At 43.7% G+C, this 19,456-nt stretch overlaps 2 protein-coding genes across 2 annotated transcripts; both read right to left on the bottom strand.

Moving 5' to 3' along the window:
• Positions 1–403: 403 nt before the first annotated feature.
• LOC118113103 (protein shisa-7) lies at positions 404–11,809 on the bottom strand. Its single transcript, XM_047340718.1, has 6 exons — positions 11,241–11,809; positions 6,732–9,094; positions 5,843–5,997; positions 5,356–5,421; positions 4,886–5,071; positions 404–4,746 (listed from the first exon to the last, which is right to left on the bottom strand). The coding sequence occupies exons 2-6, from the start codon at positions 7,496–7,498 to the stop codon at positions 3,761–3,763; spliced, it is 2,160 nt and encodes a 719-aa protein (XP_047196674.1). The 5' UTR covers positions 7,499–9,094; positions 11,241–11,809; the 3' UTR covers positions 404–3,760.
• Positions 11,810–14,520: 2,711 nt separating this feature from the next.
• Positions 14,521–18,944, bottom strand: ube2s (ubiquitin-conjugating enzyme E2S). Its single transcript, XM_035163572.2, has 4 exons — positions 18,735–18,944; positions 17,745–17,892; positions 15,678–15,868; positions 14,521–15,585 (listed from the first exon to the last, which is right to left on the bottom strand). The coding sequence occupies exons 1-4, from the start codon at positions 18,735–18,737 to the stop codon at positions 15,217–15,219; spliced, it is 711 nt and encodes a 236-aa protein (XP_035019463.2). The 5' UTR covers positions 18,738–18,944; the 3' UTR covers positions 14,521–15,216.
• Positions 18,945–19,456: the final 512 nt, after the last annotated feature.

The raw sequence follows: 19,456 nt of genomic DNA, 5'->3' as shown, positions 1-19,456 counted from the left end.
GCTACTAAGTAAAATAACATTGATAAGAATACATTTTAATTTCTCCACTGAAAATGTCTGTGTTGCTCCACATTTTCTGCTGAAACGATAATTCACAAGTTAACCATGTGTTTTAGTTCAAACTCAATTTAATTTGATTTTATAGCAAATTACTAAGGCTCAAGATATTATATTATATATAAATATTGATTTCAGATCTATGTTATTGATCTTAGGTCTGACAACAAGACACTTCATAATAAATAGGACCTATGTTTCCCTAAGAGATTAATAATGTATAATTAAAAACATGTATGAGCCTGGTTTGCACAGTGTTAATTAATTATTAAATGTTCCATATACTCAGATTAAAGTGAAGTTTAAAAAAAAAGGAATGTCATGCTCCATAATGAATGACAAAACATTATTTTTTTCCACCAACTTTATTATACAAATTCTCTGTAAGTCACTGTCGTATCCAAGGGGATCAAATGCATCAAGCAATAACAAAAGGGTTGTTTTGAAATTTATAGGCATGAAAATAAATCCATGAATTTCATTACCGGACATTGTCCCAGATCGTACAATTCACTGTAAGCAATGCTTTACATTTCAGGTGGCCGTGAACCATCCCCGCTCTAAATGAATTCATCGTGGTAAAAACACACACCATATTCATTCATTTCTTTCTGAACTCGCCTGTGTATTAGTTCTCAGTTGTGAAAAAGAAATCACCCCTGTAGCCATGTAGGAGGCTACAACAATAGAAAGACAACAAAATGCTATGAGTTTGGCACTGTACAATTCAATAAATACTAACACATAGTTTGCGGAATCCTCAAATTAATGTCGAAGAGATCACTCAAAATATTCTGATTGTACTAGCTATACAAAATACGATACTTGCACAAATTAGATTAACCATTTATAAAAGTGTGACGATGAGTCTCGATGGATATGGCTTGTGAGATATTACAGACTTTGCTACAGACCTTTTTGTGGCTCTATTAAAAAATCTAAAACTACTTTATGTCATCTGTCCTAATTCCCTGAAAAAGACACTGCACTCAAAGGTTTCCGTCGGACCTCAGGTTTTCTCCCAAGGTTTATAGTAAACATTCAACCGAACACACATACATTATGGCATCAAGGTTTTTTTGTGTGAACAACCCATAACAAGTTAATGGGCCAGGCTGCTGCAGAGGAGACAAGGGACTGTCTCTCACCTGGTGGCCGGCCTGTCCCAAACGCCTCCGCCCCTCACTGCCTGTTAAAACACCGTCATACGTTCAGAAGGCTGCAGATTATTTCAATCGATGTGTTTTGTAACCAGTGTGGAAACCAATGAGTAATCACTTGAGATCAAGGAGTCATAAGGCCGATGTCTAGACACAGTACATACAGCTGGAGAAACTGGCCATAGAAGCATGGGTGACCTTAAAATCCGGGCATACTGTAAAATGCCTCTCAATGAAATGGAGCTGGCATGCATCAAGATTTAGAATGGTTTTTTTTTTTCAAACTTGAATTTATGACCAGATGTATGAAAAACTAGTCATGAGAACGCTAGTTATCTAAAAACAATAAACACTTAAATCCCACCAAGTAAAAGAACATCACACCATAAGATAATTGTTAATAATAACCATAACAGTTATAATAATTATTAATAATAACACTCCATCATATTCAGAACAACTACATTTAGCACTGTGTATAGGAAGATTGTCCGAATGAAGTCTGTGTTTGTGTTGATCAGCATTTAAATCTCTGTATCCTTCCAAATGACTGAACAAAAACCGAGCAGGAACACGTTCCTCCATTGATCTGTGTAATTCTCTCTGACTTCTGTCGATTTAAAGAAAACTCCTCCGCTTTCAGTACAACCTCTCGATACGCTGATCAGTCACACCTCCAGCCGTGCTCGTACAGAATGTAAACCTCAAGGACGCGATACAAAGCAGGTTTCGTATCTGGTGCAAATATCAGGGGGTAGATTTGTGCAAAGTTTTGTCTCCGTCTCTCTTTGAACTGTGCTTTGATTGCTCTTGTTTTTTGTACACATTAATACTCAATACATCATGACGATATCAACACGAAATCAAGAGAAAGAGATAGCATCTTATATGGACCACAGATATCACATACTACAGTATATAGGATAGGATAGCCCTTAGTATTGATAAGCGTCGTTATTGATGTTTTTTTTTTGTTCTTTTTTTCTCTTTTCTCTTTTTAAACTCGTACTGGCTGAAGTGCGTTATGATACAGCAAGGTCCTCGTCTGGAGGAATGGGAGGGGCTTCCTAACCACCCGAGTCGCTCATGGCTGCAGGAGCCACGCAGGAGGAGACGGCCTCGGTTTGCCCTCTCTCCTGACTCAGAGGTTTGTTTGTGTGGTTTTCTTTTGGCTCGCTCTGAAGCCGATCCTTTGACTGTAAAAAATATCACTGACTCGTATAATTTGTCACCTGGTGAGAAGAATAAAATGGTGATTGTCAGACCAGCTTCTTCTGTGGTATTCTCTTTGTATCTCCATAAATGGCTTTGAAGGACAGTTGTGTAAGTGCAACCTCTGCGTCATGGTCTATTCACTTGTGCTCTGTGGAAAAACCTTTGCTCCTCAACCTACATTTAAGCAAGTTGCCCTTTTATTGGTAAACTGAACACGTCATTCTGTTTTGTAATCTCTTGACTCGCGTTAATGTCAAGATTTTTTATAAATATGAATATTCTGTCTGATGGCTCTTTATCATTTGGTAGCCCACTGGTCTTACAGGTTGGGAACACTGATGGGAAAACTTACCCATAACGTAGTGTAACATCAGCTTACACTTGGGCAGTGTAACAGTGATCAGAGTGTGAGGTCCTCTGGGGTTCTGTTTTAAGGTCACATGGAACTAGGCAACCCAGGCGTCAGATTGGTAGTGTGGGTACGTCCGCAGTTCAGATCGGGCGCAGAGTCCCGCCAGTGGCGTCAGGCTGCTGTGTCCCAGTCAGTAAACAGCCGCCACCTTGTCCGCTTGTTTACATAGGAAGCAACATAAAAAGCAGTTCTGTCTCCCTGTGTCAGGACGAGGTTGGTTGAGCAGAGTCTCAGATCTAAAAAAAAAGAAAAAAAGAACCTCACCAGGCACACGGTTCATTCAGACTCATCTGGTCCACGAGGCACTGAATCTCACGGGTAGTGAGATTCAGTTTTAATAAATCGTAGATGGCGAGGGCTGGGCGGGTTGACAGTCGAGCAGGTGATTGGCTCAATTCTCGATGAAATTCTGTGATACAATATTTCCACGTGGTCCTCCTCTTCCACGTGGTCCTCCTCTTCATCAACCTCTTTTTTTATGTCATCTGGTTCCCTATCTAATATGGCTCCTGAGTACTTCTTGAAAAACATATATATATTTATATATATATATAAAAACAAAGCATGAACGACACTTCTATTGGTTTTGTTTCTCCCTTCTTGTCAGTCTCTCTACAAGTAATGGCACCTGCTGTATATGGCAATATGGCAAATTCTGTTACAAAATATGGCTGATGTAGGCTATCACATAATTGGAACAGATATTCCCCAGCTAGATTTTTAATTAAGTAATCATATTTAAGCTATTTAATTACAAGATAACACTAATTTGAATAGCCTAAACACATTATACTGTTACTATACTTTATACTTCTAGTTGTATTTCTTGTCGTCGTATATCTAGTAGTTAAATGCAGAAAGGTGATCTATTCCCATGCCTTACATGAGGGGTAAACTCGACATTAGTCATGCACCCTCACACCGTCACCTCATTTTTACTCCCTGTCCTGATCCCCTGATTGCTTCCCCCACTTCCTCCTGACCCCCCGCCGCCCCCACCCGGTATGAAATGTAGCTGCTCAATGGTGTTCTGCCTTTTTGCTGCAAACGCCATCCTCCTGGCGCTGTGGCCCCCTAGTGTTCCCGTTCCCATGACGACCCCCGCCCCGGGCATCTCCCCTGCCCAGCCCATGCCCCCGCTCATGTGGCCCGTCATCGGCGTGTTCCTCTCCTGCTCTCTTCCGGACGTGGGGTGAGAGTTCATCTTGATCATGTGGTGCCGGTCCAGGGAGGGTGTGGCGCAGACGTTCTGCTGGGACTGGGCCTTCTGCTGGCGAGGCAGCGTGGGGACGTTCCCCCCTGTGTGGGCATTACCCCCTGTGTGGGCGTTCCCCCCTGTGTGGGCGTTCCCCCCTGTGTGGGCGTATGGATCCACAACACCCATACCACCAACCCCCATCCTGTCTTCCAGGTGGTCTGGTGACATGAGCAGCCGCTCCTGTCTATCCTGTCTCTCCTGCCGGTCCTGGGCCTTGCGAGTGAGGGTCTGTGTGTTCGAGTTCTTATTGGAGGCAACCATGGCTTTGTAGTACTGGTGTTGCTGGTTCTTGGACAGCCGGGACAGAGTCCCTGTGTTACCAGGGACGTCACCCATGTTGAGCAGCTGATCACTGGACTTAACTTTTCTTGGGGGTTTGGACAGAGTATCGTAGTTGGAGTTGATGTACTGTGGTTCCGGGGGATCCAAGGGGTAAGGATTGGGGGTAGGTGAGGCAGGCATACCAGATGGCGGCGGTGGGATCCATGGGCGAGCTGCGTGCCTGGGGAGGGTTCCTCTTCCACCTAGGGTGTAGTCTCCCCCCCAGTGGAGGTGATGCTGAGAGGACTGGAGGGCCGGCTGGGCTGTGTGAGGCCGGCGCTTGGTGGTGCAGTAACCAGACGAGTACTCATCAAGACCTTTTTCTGGAAACCAAACAAAACCAGAGTAAATAGAATCAGCAGATAATTACGAATCCTGCACTTTATGCCACAGTGTCACAAGGGAGTGAGGGGCAGACATGCTGGAACATTTGTCCTTGTTTCTCAAAATGAAGGAACTCACCGAGGCGTTTGAGCGAGGAGTATCTGTTGAGCTCTGGCTTGGTGGCGCTCTCATAGGAGGGAGGCAGCTGAGCCAGGTTGTGCAGGGAGTGGTGGAAGGACGGCTGGGATTTGGTGTTGTTGTGTTTACTGGAGAGCAGGGTGCCTCCAGCTGCCAGCTGAGCATTGTTCATCCGCGGGGTGCGTTCTACGGAGACCACAGGGAGAAAACCGCTGTGTGTTAAATGAGGTTCGCCCCCTCTGGATATAGCGCCCTGCACGTGGCAGCGTGTGGGAATCTGCTAACATTCACTGGAACACACAGATTTTAACTCTCGCTTTCAAATCTTACACAAGCGACCAAAGCTAAGATAATCGTTATTACTGTTGGGATGAATGAGAGCTTAAGACGAACCTGAATTAAAGTAAATGAAGCATTGTGGTGATTATATGTCATTTATTCAGGTGCCAGGCTTTCAGCAGCTGCCTTACCGATCGTTGCGGTGTGTTTGGGACTGGAGCCTGACGAGTGGATGAAATTGTGCTGCAAATTGCCCACTGTAAGAAGAGAAGAACAGAAGGTAATCAGCTCACAAAATGGATGTCAGGCAGTTTCAAGCTAATATGGTATTTTAGCATCAAAAGATCACGGCAGTTATGCTCACACCTGCATCACTTTACCTACATATGATCATATCAGGCAAATATTTAATAAACATTTCTGTCTCCTGTGCCTTTCACTACTTGAATTCTGGTGTGGAGAGTTAAGAGAAAGAACTGAGGATACAGATTTCTATATATTACACACCACCTTCGAGGATACTTATTTTCCTTGTCTCAAAAATATCTTAGAGATGAGACAAACACACACACACACAAATTCCTCTGAATACAAAGGATGCAGTTACAAAAGCTCTGATTGTGCATCAAATTGTGCTATTCACTGTGCTGTATGCTGTGAAAAGCCCTGCACCCTCACATCTGTTGTCCTTGGTGGGCTGTCCTGGGGCGTAAAGATTTTTTGGAGCTCTCCCCAGCGTCCCATGTCCGTCCCCCACAGTCAGAGCCACGCTGTTGTTCCTCTCATCCTGCTGAACCGGACTGGACTGGTGCCGCAACATGTCCACCAGGGCTCTGATGGTGAAACAAACAAAGACAAGAAGGAAACGTGAGATTAAACTTGACAATAAATGCCCGGCTGTAATATCAAATCAGTTTCTACCAACATTATGAAACCATTGTAAGTTTATGATTCAAGATTAGGATCATTGTGTGATTGATTAGTTTGGACATGAGATCGGTTTATATTTGATCGGTGAAAGCTCAACCATATCATGAGAGGATAAAGGCAATTACATAAACTTAATTTATTTTAAAGTATTAGAATAAATAAAGTTTTTGTTATTTTTATTATTTTAATTTATAAACATCCATCTTAAATTTTCCAATAATAAACTGCATTTGATTTACACAGGAATCAGCCGTTATCTTTTTTTAAATCAACCTGCTCGTAGTCTGGAATAATGAATTTGTCTAAAATTACAAAACTGTTTCTTAAAAATATATTTATAATAATATTATTTTAGTGATTCAAAGAATAGTCCACCACTACATATTGTTCCACTGTCATTGTCCTCCACCGGCCAATGAAAAATGTAACTTGTACAAAAATGCACACATACAGTATATTGTTAAGTTTATGGGCCATATATAAGATAACAAGCCCAGAGGAAAGGAAAACAGCAGCAGCCCCTCAATGAAGATCAAATATGTTTTAATATGTTTCCCGGATGAATCTAGTCCATTTATGGAGACCTAAATACCTCATTTCATTACAGTATTCACGTATGCGATGAAAGAAACCTCACCTGGGCATGTTAAGGTCCCTCTGGTTGGCCTCCTGTTGCACCTTGTTGAAGACCACCTTGATGCCCACAGCGACAGCCACCATGAACACGATCACGCCGCCGATGACGAAGCCGGTGTTGTGGCTCTGTTGCTTCAGCGGATCATAGTCTGGGTCGGAACCTAGCTCATCTGGTAAATCCATGGTGTCTGTCTGTGGCTTGGCCCAGTCTGGAGAGTCATAGTTTCTACAGCTGTCCTGGTCCAGTTGTCGGCTACGCTCTGGACAGCAGAACCGGTAGTGGCAGGTTCCACAGCAGACGACGAAGGTGTCCTTGGAGCAGTTGAAGGCGCTGTCAAAGTGTCCCATCACGTCGTAATACCCCCGACATACATCCATCCATCCATCCATCAGCTGTGGTTGGCTGCGCGGTACCAGGGCTGCGCCTAAGGGCGGAGCAAGGGCGTCCGTTGTAGTCACATCCTTGGGTAACATGACCTGGGGCAGGGGCCTTGGAGGCGCCTCGAGAACTCCCTCTGAGGTCTCTGGAAATTTCTCAGCCGTTTTGGTCCTGCCTTGGAGAGCAGCTGGCCTGAGATTGGCCTGGATGGCGAGGAGCAGGAGCGAGGGGCTGGGGCCCGTCATGGGCTCCTCTGTGAACGGCCTCCCTGTGGGGTCTGTGTGCTGAGGAGGGGAGGACGGAGAGGTCTCCACAACAGTGGTAATTGGGGAAGTAAGGAGGGAGAGCAGGGAGACAGCGAGGACTCGGAGATTGGTGGTGGGCGTCATTTTTACATGACTAAGAGATCTATTTTCTGTTGTTGAGTCAATGCAGTTACAACGCTGTATCCGCTTGTGCAGTTTAACCCACTAGAATGCCATGTGAAATATTCAGGAAGCATGCACAACCTTCTGAATATTGATTGCGTATCAGTAGTTTCATTCAGTGAGGTTCGGTGAAGAAATTTGAAAAAAAGGTGGTTTTGTTTTGGCGGAGTGTTTATATTTTGTAATAAAAGAAAAGGCCAGGAACAGTAAAAATGTAAACACTATCAAAATCAGTTCGTAGGAACAGTTGAATTAAAACTGTTTTAATTTACTGCTAGAAAGGAACTGTGTAATGACTTCATCAGGAGCACCTCTCGAGTCTACAGCACTAAAATGGATGCAGCTTTGTAAAGACGACAAGCTGAAATCAAAAATCTTCATGCTTTTAGTCTGTAACGTCTTCTTCTGCACGTCCCACTGGGCAAAACTACATGTATCTGACGCACTGTGCTGAATGGAAATATATCTTGTGAGCACAAAGCCCAGTAGAAATCACTAGCAAGTATTTTTTAATAAAATATGGCAGTCCTATACATTCCTGTGCTGACTGTGGCACTTGAACAATAGTCTATGGCCGGTGCTTTGTCAGATGTAAACAGTTATATCTATTTTGTTCACTCCTGGATGACTATTTCAGTCTGGCACTGCATACATTCAGAATTGGCACTTGTTTAAGATGTGAGAGATTATTTTCTGGAAAAATGAATGAAATCTACAACTCTTTTCATACATTTTTTAGCATTGTAAACAATCGAATTGAAATAACCGAATGCACCGCTGTCCATTAATGGTGCCTGGTTTCTCTGTAGCAGGGACTTATCTCCATGTTCGCCTCTTCTGAGCAGATCTATAGATACACTATGTACTTTATCTCAATCTTTTCTGTTGTCGGATTAATGTGCATCCGTACTCGCCTGGCACATACTGTTACTGTGATTGGGACGGGGGTGATAATGAGGCAGGCTCAGCTTAAGTGCTAGAAGACTGTAACAACTGAAAATCAGGAGTAAGCATAAACCAAGGGAACGATTCCCGGCCTGTGAAGCACATTGCAAAACGAGGCAGATTTCGCTGGTTTTTAAACGCTCTGCATTCAGCTTTTAGGCACAAAATAACTCATTAGATATGAACTGAATGGCACAGCGCGTCTCCATGTGACATGTCTCTTTAAGTAAAAATTATTCTTGATTTGTCTCAGAGGTTCAAAGAATATCACTTTTGTTGAGAAATATGTAAATGTGTGAAGTGATTGTGTTGGAGGTGTTGGCAATAATAGACAGAGGCAGATCTGTCTCCCACAGAAATTATAATTATATGTAATTATCAAAAACGTCCCTATCTGTAGCAGAGAATGTAGGCACAGATGGGGGAGACAGAATGCTGAAATCACCGAGGGCTCCGCTTGTTTCAGTTACATGCTCCTCTAACCTTCGGAGGAGAGTTCAGCAGTTCTCCTACTGACTAATGTTCCGAGAGGAGAATTTGTCTTCTTGTCGCCTCGAAACGTTCGGCTTGATCTCCAGAGCCAAACCTGGTATGTGTTGTCCGAGTGTCCAACTGCAACACAAACGAGAGACGTGATTAGAAAGAAGCTCGGCCACCTCTTCTCCTCACTTATTGACACCTGTTCGTATGTGCACACGACACTGTCATTTTTGTATTAATTGCATTATGTGCGTTTGTGCATTGTGGGTGTGTTAGTGTGTGTGTGTGTGTGTGTTTGGCTGCAGGAGGAACACGCTCCTGAAAAGCCAGCGATGGAGAAAGGGAGAGAGAAAGGGAGCAGAGGGATAAATGCAGGGTAGGGATTTAAATGAGCAAAGAGATTGTGGCGAGCGGGGAAGAGCCAGAGGTATAGATGCAGAGACGACCGTGAGTGGGAGGGCGGTGAGTGGGTGGCACAGAATCAAGTACATTTCTCCCAGCACTTACCAATACAACATAGCACATCACACAAACAGCACCACCAAACAGATCTGCAAATACAGTGCGTGCCACACACAAAAAGAGTGCTAATCAAGGGCTGCTGTTAGAACACTTAGAGAGGGAGAATATGAAACTGTACAAAAGCTTTGTGTGTGTGTGTGTGTGTGTGTGTGTGTGTGTGTGTACGTACGTGTGTGTGTGAGAGAGACTATAGTAGACATTCTGTAAACCTCCTTGTAGTCAGCCTCTGCCTCCCCTTTTATTCCTCTTGCTCCCTCCTTCTCCTCCTTCTCCCTCGTTCTGCCTTTCTCTCATTCTCAGATTCTGTGCGTGGGTTGAGGCAGCTAACTCTCTCAGAATAGCACTGCAGCTCTGTCTGTGTGTGTGTGTGAGTGAAAGCGGCAGTGAAAGAGAAGGGAGGTAGAATCCAATCTACACCCATTAACCAGAACCGGATTCTCAAATTCACATCTGCCCCGTCTCTTGCTCGATGTGATGACACTGACGGCTTTACGCTGTCATCTTCCAGCCCTGCTCAACTTCCATCTTTTTTCTTTCTTTTTTTTTTGCTCTGACTCACTTCACTACATGAGGATTTTCTGGACAAATACCCAAACCATCCTAAATCCCCCCCAACAAATGTGCAGTTACAATGCAAATTCATATGAGAAACATTCATTCAGACAATTGCATTCCTGTCATTCTGCACCCAAAAGCCCCAAAAGTCTAATTTCACATCTTTGCAGCAACACGACTCAACAAACAAAAGCAGCTAAATGTTCTTGTAACTATCCCTGAAGACACACACTCTCACACACTAACACACACACAGAGAGAGAGAGAGAGAGAGAGAGAGAGAGAGAGAGAGAGAGAGAGAGAGAGAGAGCTGTGAAGATGCATCCCTGAGTTACATGGCCACTGGAGGGAGGACAAAACCATTTCCAACACATTTCCTGGCATTGTGCTGGAGCAATTGTGCGTTTGTGCGTGTGTGCGTGTGTGCGTGTGTGCGTGTGTGGTGTGAGCAGTGCACGAAGCAACGCGGCTGCGTTAGTTTGGCTGCAGCATCTGTGCAGACGGCTGAGCATGCGACCACTTCAACAGGTGTTTGTTATAGAAATGAAACAAAATGGCTTCTTTTTTTTAATGATGTGAATCGGTGGGGGGGAATAAAAGGTGAACAGAAACGACTGAAAACACAGAATGAGGGTGAAAGCAGCAGCTGCTTTCAGTCCCGTCAGTCAAATAGACGCTGCGCAGTGACTTTGCATCAGCCCGGAGATGTTGCGCATCGGCTCCTCACGCCACTGCACAATCCTCTGTACACTTAATAAGTTGCAATGAACAAGCATGCGGGTTATGGACAAGACGTGCTTGTATCAGAAGGCAGAGAGTGCGTGGGTGTATCCGTGCCGGTGTGTGTGTGTGTAGTCCGGCTGGATGCGTCTCCGTGCGCGTACGTGTTATCTTAACATCAATATGTTCCTAATGTCGCAGTGTGCTGGCATTTGTCGATCAAAGTGATGAAAAACATGTCTGCCACTGCGTGTGTGTGAGTGTGTGTGTGTGTGTGCGTGTGTGTGGATGTTTCTGTGGCGCAGCTTTCATCCAAATGTTTTTTATTTGACGTCCTCCTGGCTCCGTTTAAAACAGATGCCAAACTGGTTTTTTCTACCGCGCGCAAAAAACGCGCAGCGAAGGAAATAAAACACCGTGTGCCTGATATTCAGTGATGGATGCTGCGTTAAGAGAAGGTGCATTAAATGTCGTGTCTTACCTGTGCGTTGCTCTGGGGTCTGATGCTGGAGAGCAGCGCTGGGAGAGCCTGCGCACTGTGTCTCTGTCAGATGGCAGCCTGTTATTGTGGCGCGAGCTGATCAGGACAGCTTGAACTGTTGCTGGAGCTGACGCCTGCTTTGAATGCTTCTTTTTGATAAAGAAAAGGAAAAAACAACTGTGCTGCAGATCTCAATCGTTCTTCATCTGTTTCCATCCGGTTTCTGATAATCCATCGTTGTAGGCAGGAGGAGAAGAAAAATAAAAGGCGAACAGGAAAGAAAGAGAGAGAGAGAGAGAGAGAGAGAGAGAGAGAGATAAGAGAGTCAGTGCCCGTGGAGATGTTCTGAGGTTTGTCTGATGCATGTGACAAAAGCAATTCAATGGGAAAATCCCGTCAAGTTACCGCCTGTGTCCTGGAGAAGACGCAGCAGCAGCAGTTCAGATGTTCGAAATCTTAAAAGTGAAAAAAAAGAAACATTTCTCAAGCTTCAACTTTCTCCTTTTCTCTACTACTACTGACCACGGCTGCCTCCCCCCATCACTTCCTTTACACCGCCTGAAACTGCGCCTGGACCTCACCGGGGTCCGTCAGCCGAGGAGCGCTGTGATTGGTCGCTCGCTCTGGTGCTGATGAGAGTCTCTAGCTCCGCGATGCTGCTGCTGCTGATGATGATCATTAGGCCCATTCAACTGGTGGCGTTCATCTTTATTTTCTCATTAGGTGAATAGCCCCGGTGGAGTTGGATTGCGTTTTACAGGCTCTGGTACAAGAAGACAAAAATCACTCAAGGATTTTGATAATTTGCCTACTGTTCTTTATGAAGAGTAAAAGACAGGGATGAGATAAAAAGAAAAGAAAACAGACAAACTTGCTCTTGTATTAAAACGGCCAGTAAATTGAAGACCTCAGAGATACACACAAACACACACACATACAAACTGAGGGAGAGAGGGAAAAAAAAGGAGCGACACCGAGAGACACGGTTGCCACAGCAACTGTGTCATTATGTTGGTGGCAATTATGAAAGCGATGAAAACGGAGAGGAGAAGCGGATTGGCGCAAACGCTTTGACACTGGAGCGTGAACGAAACTGTCAATTAGAGACGGGCCTACATTGGCAATTCAGAAATCTCTTTAAGTTTGTGGACTGGCTGAGCCACAAAATCTCCACACAGAGTGGAGCGAGAGGTAAAATGTGAGGTTCGTAAAAAAAAGAAAGGATTTAGTTTGGCTTCAGTCCATCGTCACATAAAGTAACTGCCCCCTCACCATCCTCAGCATATGAATGAAACCAGGTTGGGGATTCTCTGTAAATTGTAACTCTAAGCATTCTGTTTACATGAGGTGAAATCAGTGACACATTAGGATGAATCACGATAATCCCAATTAGTTGTGTGACACAGGAAAGCACAGCATATGTTTCCTGAAGGCCTACATCTGACGCATGCTGCATCAACTGGGGTGTTTTTGAGGCAGTAATGGCAACCTGGATGAACCAGTGTGTGACAGAGGCCTATGACATCAGCTTTTCTGAGGATGAGCATGTGCTGGCGAACACCTGAGCAAATGCTACAATTAACACGAGCCATGGTTCAGAGCCAAACAGAAGCCTCCCTGAAAATGGGTTCATCAAATGAGCCAGCATCAGTACGGAGAGGACTTAGGACTATCACGCAGAGCTTCAACAGATACCTGGAGCTGTGTGAAATCCCCCCCCCCTGCTTCAACTGCTCCACCACCATCCCCCACTCCCCAGGAAAACACTCCAACGCAGGGCTACATGACGACAGACCTGTTGCCCTGACGTCTGTGGTCATGAAGTCCTTTAGACGACAGCCAACTCGACCAAACAGGCTGATATTAACGGCAGAAAAATGATTATTGGTGCTCCACTGGCCACCCACCAGGACTTGTTGTCTTCGAGAGCCAGGAAACCTATCACAGATTCCTCACACCTTGCAAACTTTATTAACTCCTTCCCTCTGGTTGGCACTACAGAGCACTTTACACTCTAACAAGACACAGGAGCAGTTTCTCTCCTCGTGAAGAGCTGACCTGAATCATGTTAAACCATAGCTGCTCTCGTATCTTCAGAATTGTTGCACCCTCTAGATACACACCATCATTTCATTCCTATGGGTGGTGCTCATTATTGCTGTATATTGCTTGCACATCGTCTCCTTGAGTCACTAACATCTGAAACCAAATTCCTTGTGTTGACATACTTACCCAATAAATCTGATGGTGATATCACAAAGGGAAAATTGTCTTTGCATTAATAGGGGAATTCAATGCCACTGTGAGGAGGTAAGAGTTTCCAAAGAGAAAAGGTATAAAGGGTTCTGTGGAACCCCAGGAGTCTGAGACAGGCCTGATAATTACCTGCATGGCACGCTGCTATTTCTACACAGGTGGGTGGGCCGCAGCCAGTCTGCAGCAGAGGTCAGTGGAGCCCTTCATTAGAAGCTCCGATGACGCTCCACCGGGTGCACTTTCACTCACTGGTTTGCTGGGGTGGATGCAATTACTGGTTTGCTCATAATGGTTATTCCATCACTGCAGAACAGGAGACCACTATAAACAAAATGAAGTGCAATTGTACGTCACCGAGCACTAAACGCTTCACCCCAACTGATCTCAGTCTTTATACCAAAACACTCTCACCCCATCATCGAACATTGTTAACATAAGCAAGCAAAGCCAAATAAATGAGTAAACGAGTCATTTTTATTTCACTTCTCATATTTCAATGTTTTATTTATTTAAATAATTTAAAATGGACACAAAATATCCCGCCGACAGTCTGCACATTAACAGGAGTTTCAGAGGCACATTTTCCATCCACTTTAAGACAGCGCTTCAGTGTGTTTCCTTGGGAAATGTAGGCCCCGCATGCATTTAGATCAGAGAGAAAACCTGCCAGAGAAACCCTGCCGGTGCAACGGGTGGGGAGACAGTTTCTATCAAACGTGGAAGTTCTGCTACTGATGTATTCTCTGGTACCCACATGGCTGGTAGGAGAGCTGGGTATGTAAGAGCACATACTGCTTGGTAGGGGAAGCAGGGGTGGTTCAAGTCACATCACTGTGTTAATACAGAGAATAGATGATTCTTTTTTGTTTAATAAGAGTTGTTTGTCAACCTACCCTGTTCCCGTACAGCCACTGATCTATGTCTTCACACACGACCACAAGACAGCTGAATATGGATAATGTCAATTATAAACAGCTTTTGAAAATATTGGACAATGAAACAGAGAAATAAAAGAAATTTAAAGGGCTTTGAGACTCCATAGCTTTACTTCATTCAGTTCAGTTATGAAAAATTCATTTTAAAAACATGAGACAATTTTGTGTGACATTAACAATTATGTCTCTCCCAATTCTGACTTCTTACATTATTGTTAAAACATCTTCTACCATCACTTCCTTTTGAGCTCAGTTTGAAAACCTGATTTAAATTGTAAGTAGCATCGTGGTTTAGACTCAACAGTGGGCCTGGCTGAGCAGTACACAGTACCATCACAGCAGCGTTTATCAGGAAACACTTTAAAAAAAGAGTCTGAGGCAACATTAGCTTTGTTTCGTCAATGGCCAGACATTAGAGGCCATGTTTTACAAAGTGAAAATAATTACCTATGTCATTCACTCATAAAACGGCCAAGGAAAAGATACAAATGATGGCATGATATCCTGAAAAGTCTATAGGAACAAGTATTTTTCACAATGTCTTCAGGTATGGAAATAATTAACCAACCTCAATATAATGCCAACAGGACAAAGTCGTGGCAAAACCAAGTGTAAGGTATGAGTACAAAGGGGAAAGATTGGACTGGTGGTAGAAAGAGTCAGAAAAAAGGAGAATCAAAACATCATTAGCACACTTCATATTTATATTTACACTCTCGCACACGCACGCACGCACACACACAAACGCGCACACACACACACACACTGAGAATCTCGCTGAGGTATTAAAGTCGCCTCAATGCACGCTTTTTATCTGCTTTCTTTTTCCCTGCTACATTATTACTGCTACTACTACTACTGTTATTGCTGGTGGTGGTACTGGCTCCGCTAGCTCCATTACCCAGCGTTGCTGGCATAGCTGCTGCACTGGGTCCCGCTCTCTTTGTGGGGTCACCTGCGTGCTTCTTTGGCTGTGGGCCATCATTGGAGTCCGGAGGAGCCCCAGATGTCCCGCCAGGCCCACTCATGGCGTGGATTTCTGTAAGCAGACGAGCGCGGGACTCGTATTCTGCATAGTCCTCTAACAGCAAACGCCCGGCCTCTTCGTTCAGAGCCGATTCTGGGTTTGGGTGGATGAGAAGACACTTGATCGTCTGTTGGGAAACAAAAAGAGAAGATAAGAAATTTAAAATTGGAGGAAACAAAGTTGATACTCAGAACAATGAAGAGTGATTATTCATCTTACAAGTAAGACGTGTCTGAGGCCAAGTTCTGCCTTCCAGTCCCGTTTCAACACGTTGACACAGATCTCTCCCTTGTGACCGACATTGGGGTGAAAAATCTTGGTCAGGAAATACCCCTTGGGTGGAACCGCAGGGAAGTCCTTCCCAAGGACCAGACGCATTCGGAAAATGCCACCAGCAAATGGAGTTCCCTCTGTCAAAGCATAAATAATTCATCAAATGAACAATATGTCAAGACTGTGCCAAACTTGCTCCATAAAAAGAAAGCGGGCCAGAGAGCTGCAATCGAGTCGACTCACACAAAAAGGAAAACGTTAAATCCAAGTCAGTCGTGGATCATTTAGTTGAAACTTCTCGACTTTATTATAATCCATTTCAGTTCTGATGAAAACGTACACTCTAATAAAAATGTGACCTTATGAAATGTACTCCACCGCCACTTGAAAATAATGAATACATTACCTGCAATAGCTTATAAGTGTATTGTCCTGGGACAGAGGAAAGCAATATGAGGAGTTAATAAAATGTGGACAATTGTCAGGCTCTTCAAGGCCTGCTTAACAATAACAAGGTCTGAAACAATGAGCTCATAGGCCCCGTACACACCTGCTATTAACATCTGCCCTGAGAGATCCGACCACAAGTGGCCAGCATTAAGTACGCGTGTTCACACCTGGTATTAAAATGCGCCCTGGATGCGTCTCCTGTGACCACATCTCACTTCCCCGCTCTACATGCAAATGAACACGCACTTGTGTTAAGACCAAACGATGTTGTTTTGTGTCGTTTGTCTCGTGCAGCTGTTGTTGAGGATTCTTTGAACATCCTGACACATTACATCAGTACAGCACCATTAGGAGAACAGTGCCTGTTTAATTCCACACATACTCCGTTCTGTGAGCAATACCCAAGGTCAGGTTATAGATAAAGGGCCAACTAGCAGCACATTGTAGAGTCTACGCTCATGGACTTTCACATCTAATTCAGATGCCCCCGACAGAGAGGCACCAACTTCATCTCTTTTGCATATTACACCAGTGGCAAGACGTAAGCTCACAACATGATTTAGGAATGCATACTTAAGAATTAAGTTTCCAATAGGATGCAAACACCTACATGTAACATAGAGAGTGACAGCAATTCTAGTCTTTCATAGATGTGCTGTTGGCTGGCCCAAGTGGAGGGAGATATATTGGGATGCTGTGCGAGACATCTTCAGAATTGGAGGTGACAATTGCTCATGTTACTCTGTTGGCATTTGTATATTGTTCCAAACCAACAGAATGATTACTTACTCGACGTTCTGACAGAAGACATTGTATCACGTGTCTATCATTGGGGGTGTTCTGCTCAACAAAGTGAGCTTAAGTTGTCTTCTTGAGTTCAAGCTCCTTCTCATTTTTCTTGTAATTGAATATTTTATAAATGGTCATGAGTAAAATGTAATTTAAATATGAACCCACAGGTGTGTGTAGAACAGTTTCACATAAAAAAAATCTGTGTTTCTCTGATGCGTTTAGGCCGACACAGGGTGTCAGTAGTTTATTCTACTTGTTTCTGATACTTGAAGGTCCGGGCGTCAGATGACAAAAGGTCCTTCATCTGTTTATAAGTAGGCTATAATTAAATATGTATGGTTATAGAAAGTGACGTGACTTTAGAGTGTAAAATAAAAGTCGGATAGAACCATTTTAATGTCTGGCCATTGGCACATTAAAGAATTCCCTGGCATTTATGGAAAACTCTAAACTTTACTGGGCAACAGCCAACAATATCTGAAATTTCAAAACCTGTATTTGTATGAGCCATTCACTGCTGCACGCAATTGGTGTTTAATTTCCGCATGATAATTTTCAATGGCTTATACAATGGGATGCTACGGTGTGGCGAACTTCTATCTTAAAGCAGAGGAGCGGTAACATGCGCTGGCTGACGAGGACAAGAAAACACCTCCAGTAATGGAAAGATCAGGTGTAGTCCATTCCCATTGTCCTCCACAATGGTTTTTCTATATGTAAATTCAGTAAGCACTACCCAACACAGAAAGCCCATCACTGTGTAATCCTCACCTGGTCCTTCTATGGCTGTGTGCAGTTCAGTTATGTCTTCATCGCTTGGATAGATCTTAATACCCTCGGGGGGGTCCGCAGCTAAGGCTGAAACCTCTTTGTAAACCAAGCGAAGAATATGAGGCGGCAAATTCTCCACATTAGAGTTCTGGAGAGAAACAAACATGTATCAGGTTAAGAACATATACAAACATAGGGCTTCAACAAAAGGGAAAAACTATAAGCCAGGGATTTCTTAATAATAAACGTTTCATTTATAAAATGGAACTTATATGCAGCTAAAATGTTGGTCGTGTTTCCTTCAGATAGGCAACTTGTTTGGCACCTGCAATTTGACTTATGCAATAATGCCACATCAAACTTGAGATAACATTGAAAACCGGTATTAGCTTGAATTATTATGATAAATTATTTTGAGACTAAAACAAAGCAGTTTGATCCCTTTTAATAATATCCACGATAACCTTACGGTGTACGTTTTCTTAAATAATGAAACAAGAATGAATGATCACTCAATATCCGTGTAAGAAGAGAACAGACCCTGATCGGTTTGATGTGGGGCTGCAAAGTTTTAGCTTTCAGGTTGTGACACCACATGTGTATCCTCGCATAGGTTTTAACATAACATGATTAACGTGATTATCTGACATCTCTACGTCCCCAATATCCTCACTGTTTTACTGGAGCAATGGTGTAACATCCGTCCAGAGGGAACTTTACCTTAGCATTAGCAATGCTAGCCTTGCCCCGACCAGATAGAGTTAAAGCTATCCTGTGGGTTCTAAATAGGTGACATCGTCTTTATTAAATTCAATTGATGAGTTAAATTCATCCAATCGCAGATAATGAATCTCAACAATGGTCACAGACTCCAGTGAATAGACAGAACCCCCCAATTAAAAGCTCGACGGATGGCGACGGCTAAACATCGGATCAAGCTAGCGGCTACTCTGGTTAGCCGTTAGCATTGAGCTCGGCTAGGTGTCTTACCATCTTTAAAAAGGACTTCTGTAGAGTTGGGGGTCTCCTGGCTGGTGAGAGGTCCGAGGCGTCTTTTCCGTTAATGCTTGAAAGTAAAATAATATCTTTGATGTCAACTTAGTCTCACTGGCTGCTGCTCTTTTCTTTTTTCCCGTTGACACAGGAACAAAAATACGATCCTCGGTTTAACCTACCAGCGCCGACCAATGGGCTTCTTCCTGATGGCGGACGGTGCAGAGCTTCAGCCAATCACGATGCAGTGTTGTCCGTGCGTCACAGTCCAAAGCTCTGTCAGCCACACGGTGTCGAAAACGAGACGGATACTGGTCAGCTATTGGTCTGTTTGAAAAACTCAGCTCCAGACCCCGCCTCCAGCAGCACTTAAACAATTGAAAGTACAGTTGAAAGTACAACATGTATGTTGCTTTAGTAAAAGTATGTAAATACGTCAAGACTTTTACTATTTGTACTAGTTTCAACAGAAAGTAACTTTAGGCACATCTGTGTCATCTGCACATCACAATATGTCCTTTATATTTATGTACAAATGGTTTTTCTACTTGCTCGTACAATCATCCTGTGCCACTGCACTTTACCTAATAACATTTCTATACAAACCACTACACTTAAAGGTGGATATAATGTACATAGTTTTAAAAATAATTTGTATTCTCTAGTCTACCTCATTCTGACCTGCCTGCTGCTGTAACAACTCAATTTCCCCGATGTGT

Source organism: Hippoglossus stenolepis, chromosome 8 (assembly GCF_022539355.2).
Source record: "Hippoglossus stenolepis isolate QCI-W04-F060 chromosome 8, HSTE1.2, whole genome shotgun sequence".
In the NCBI taxonomy this organism is placed as follows: domain Eukaryota; kingdom Metazoa; phylum Chordata; class Actinopteri; order Pleuronectiformes; family Pleuronectidae; genus Hippoglossus; species Hippoglossus stenolepis.
This window is presented reverse-complemented; position numbering and strand designations above follow the sequence as displayed.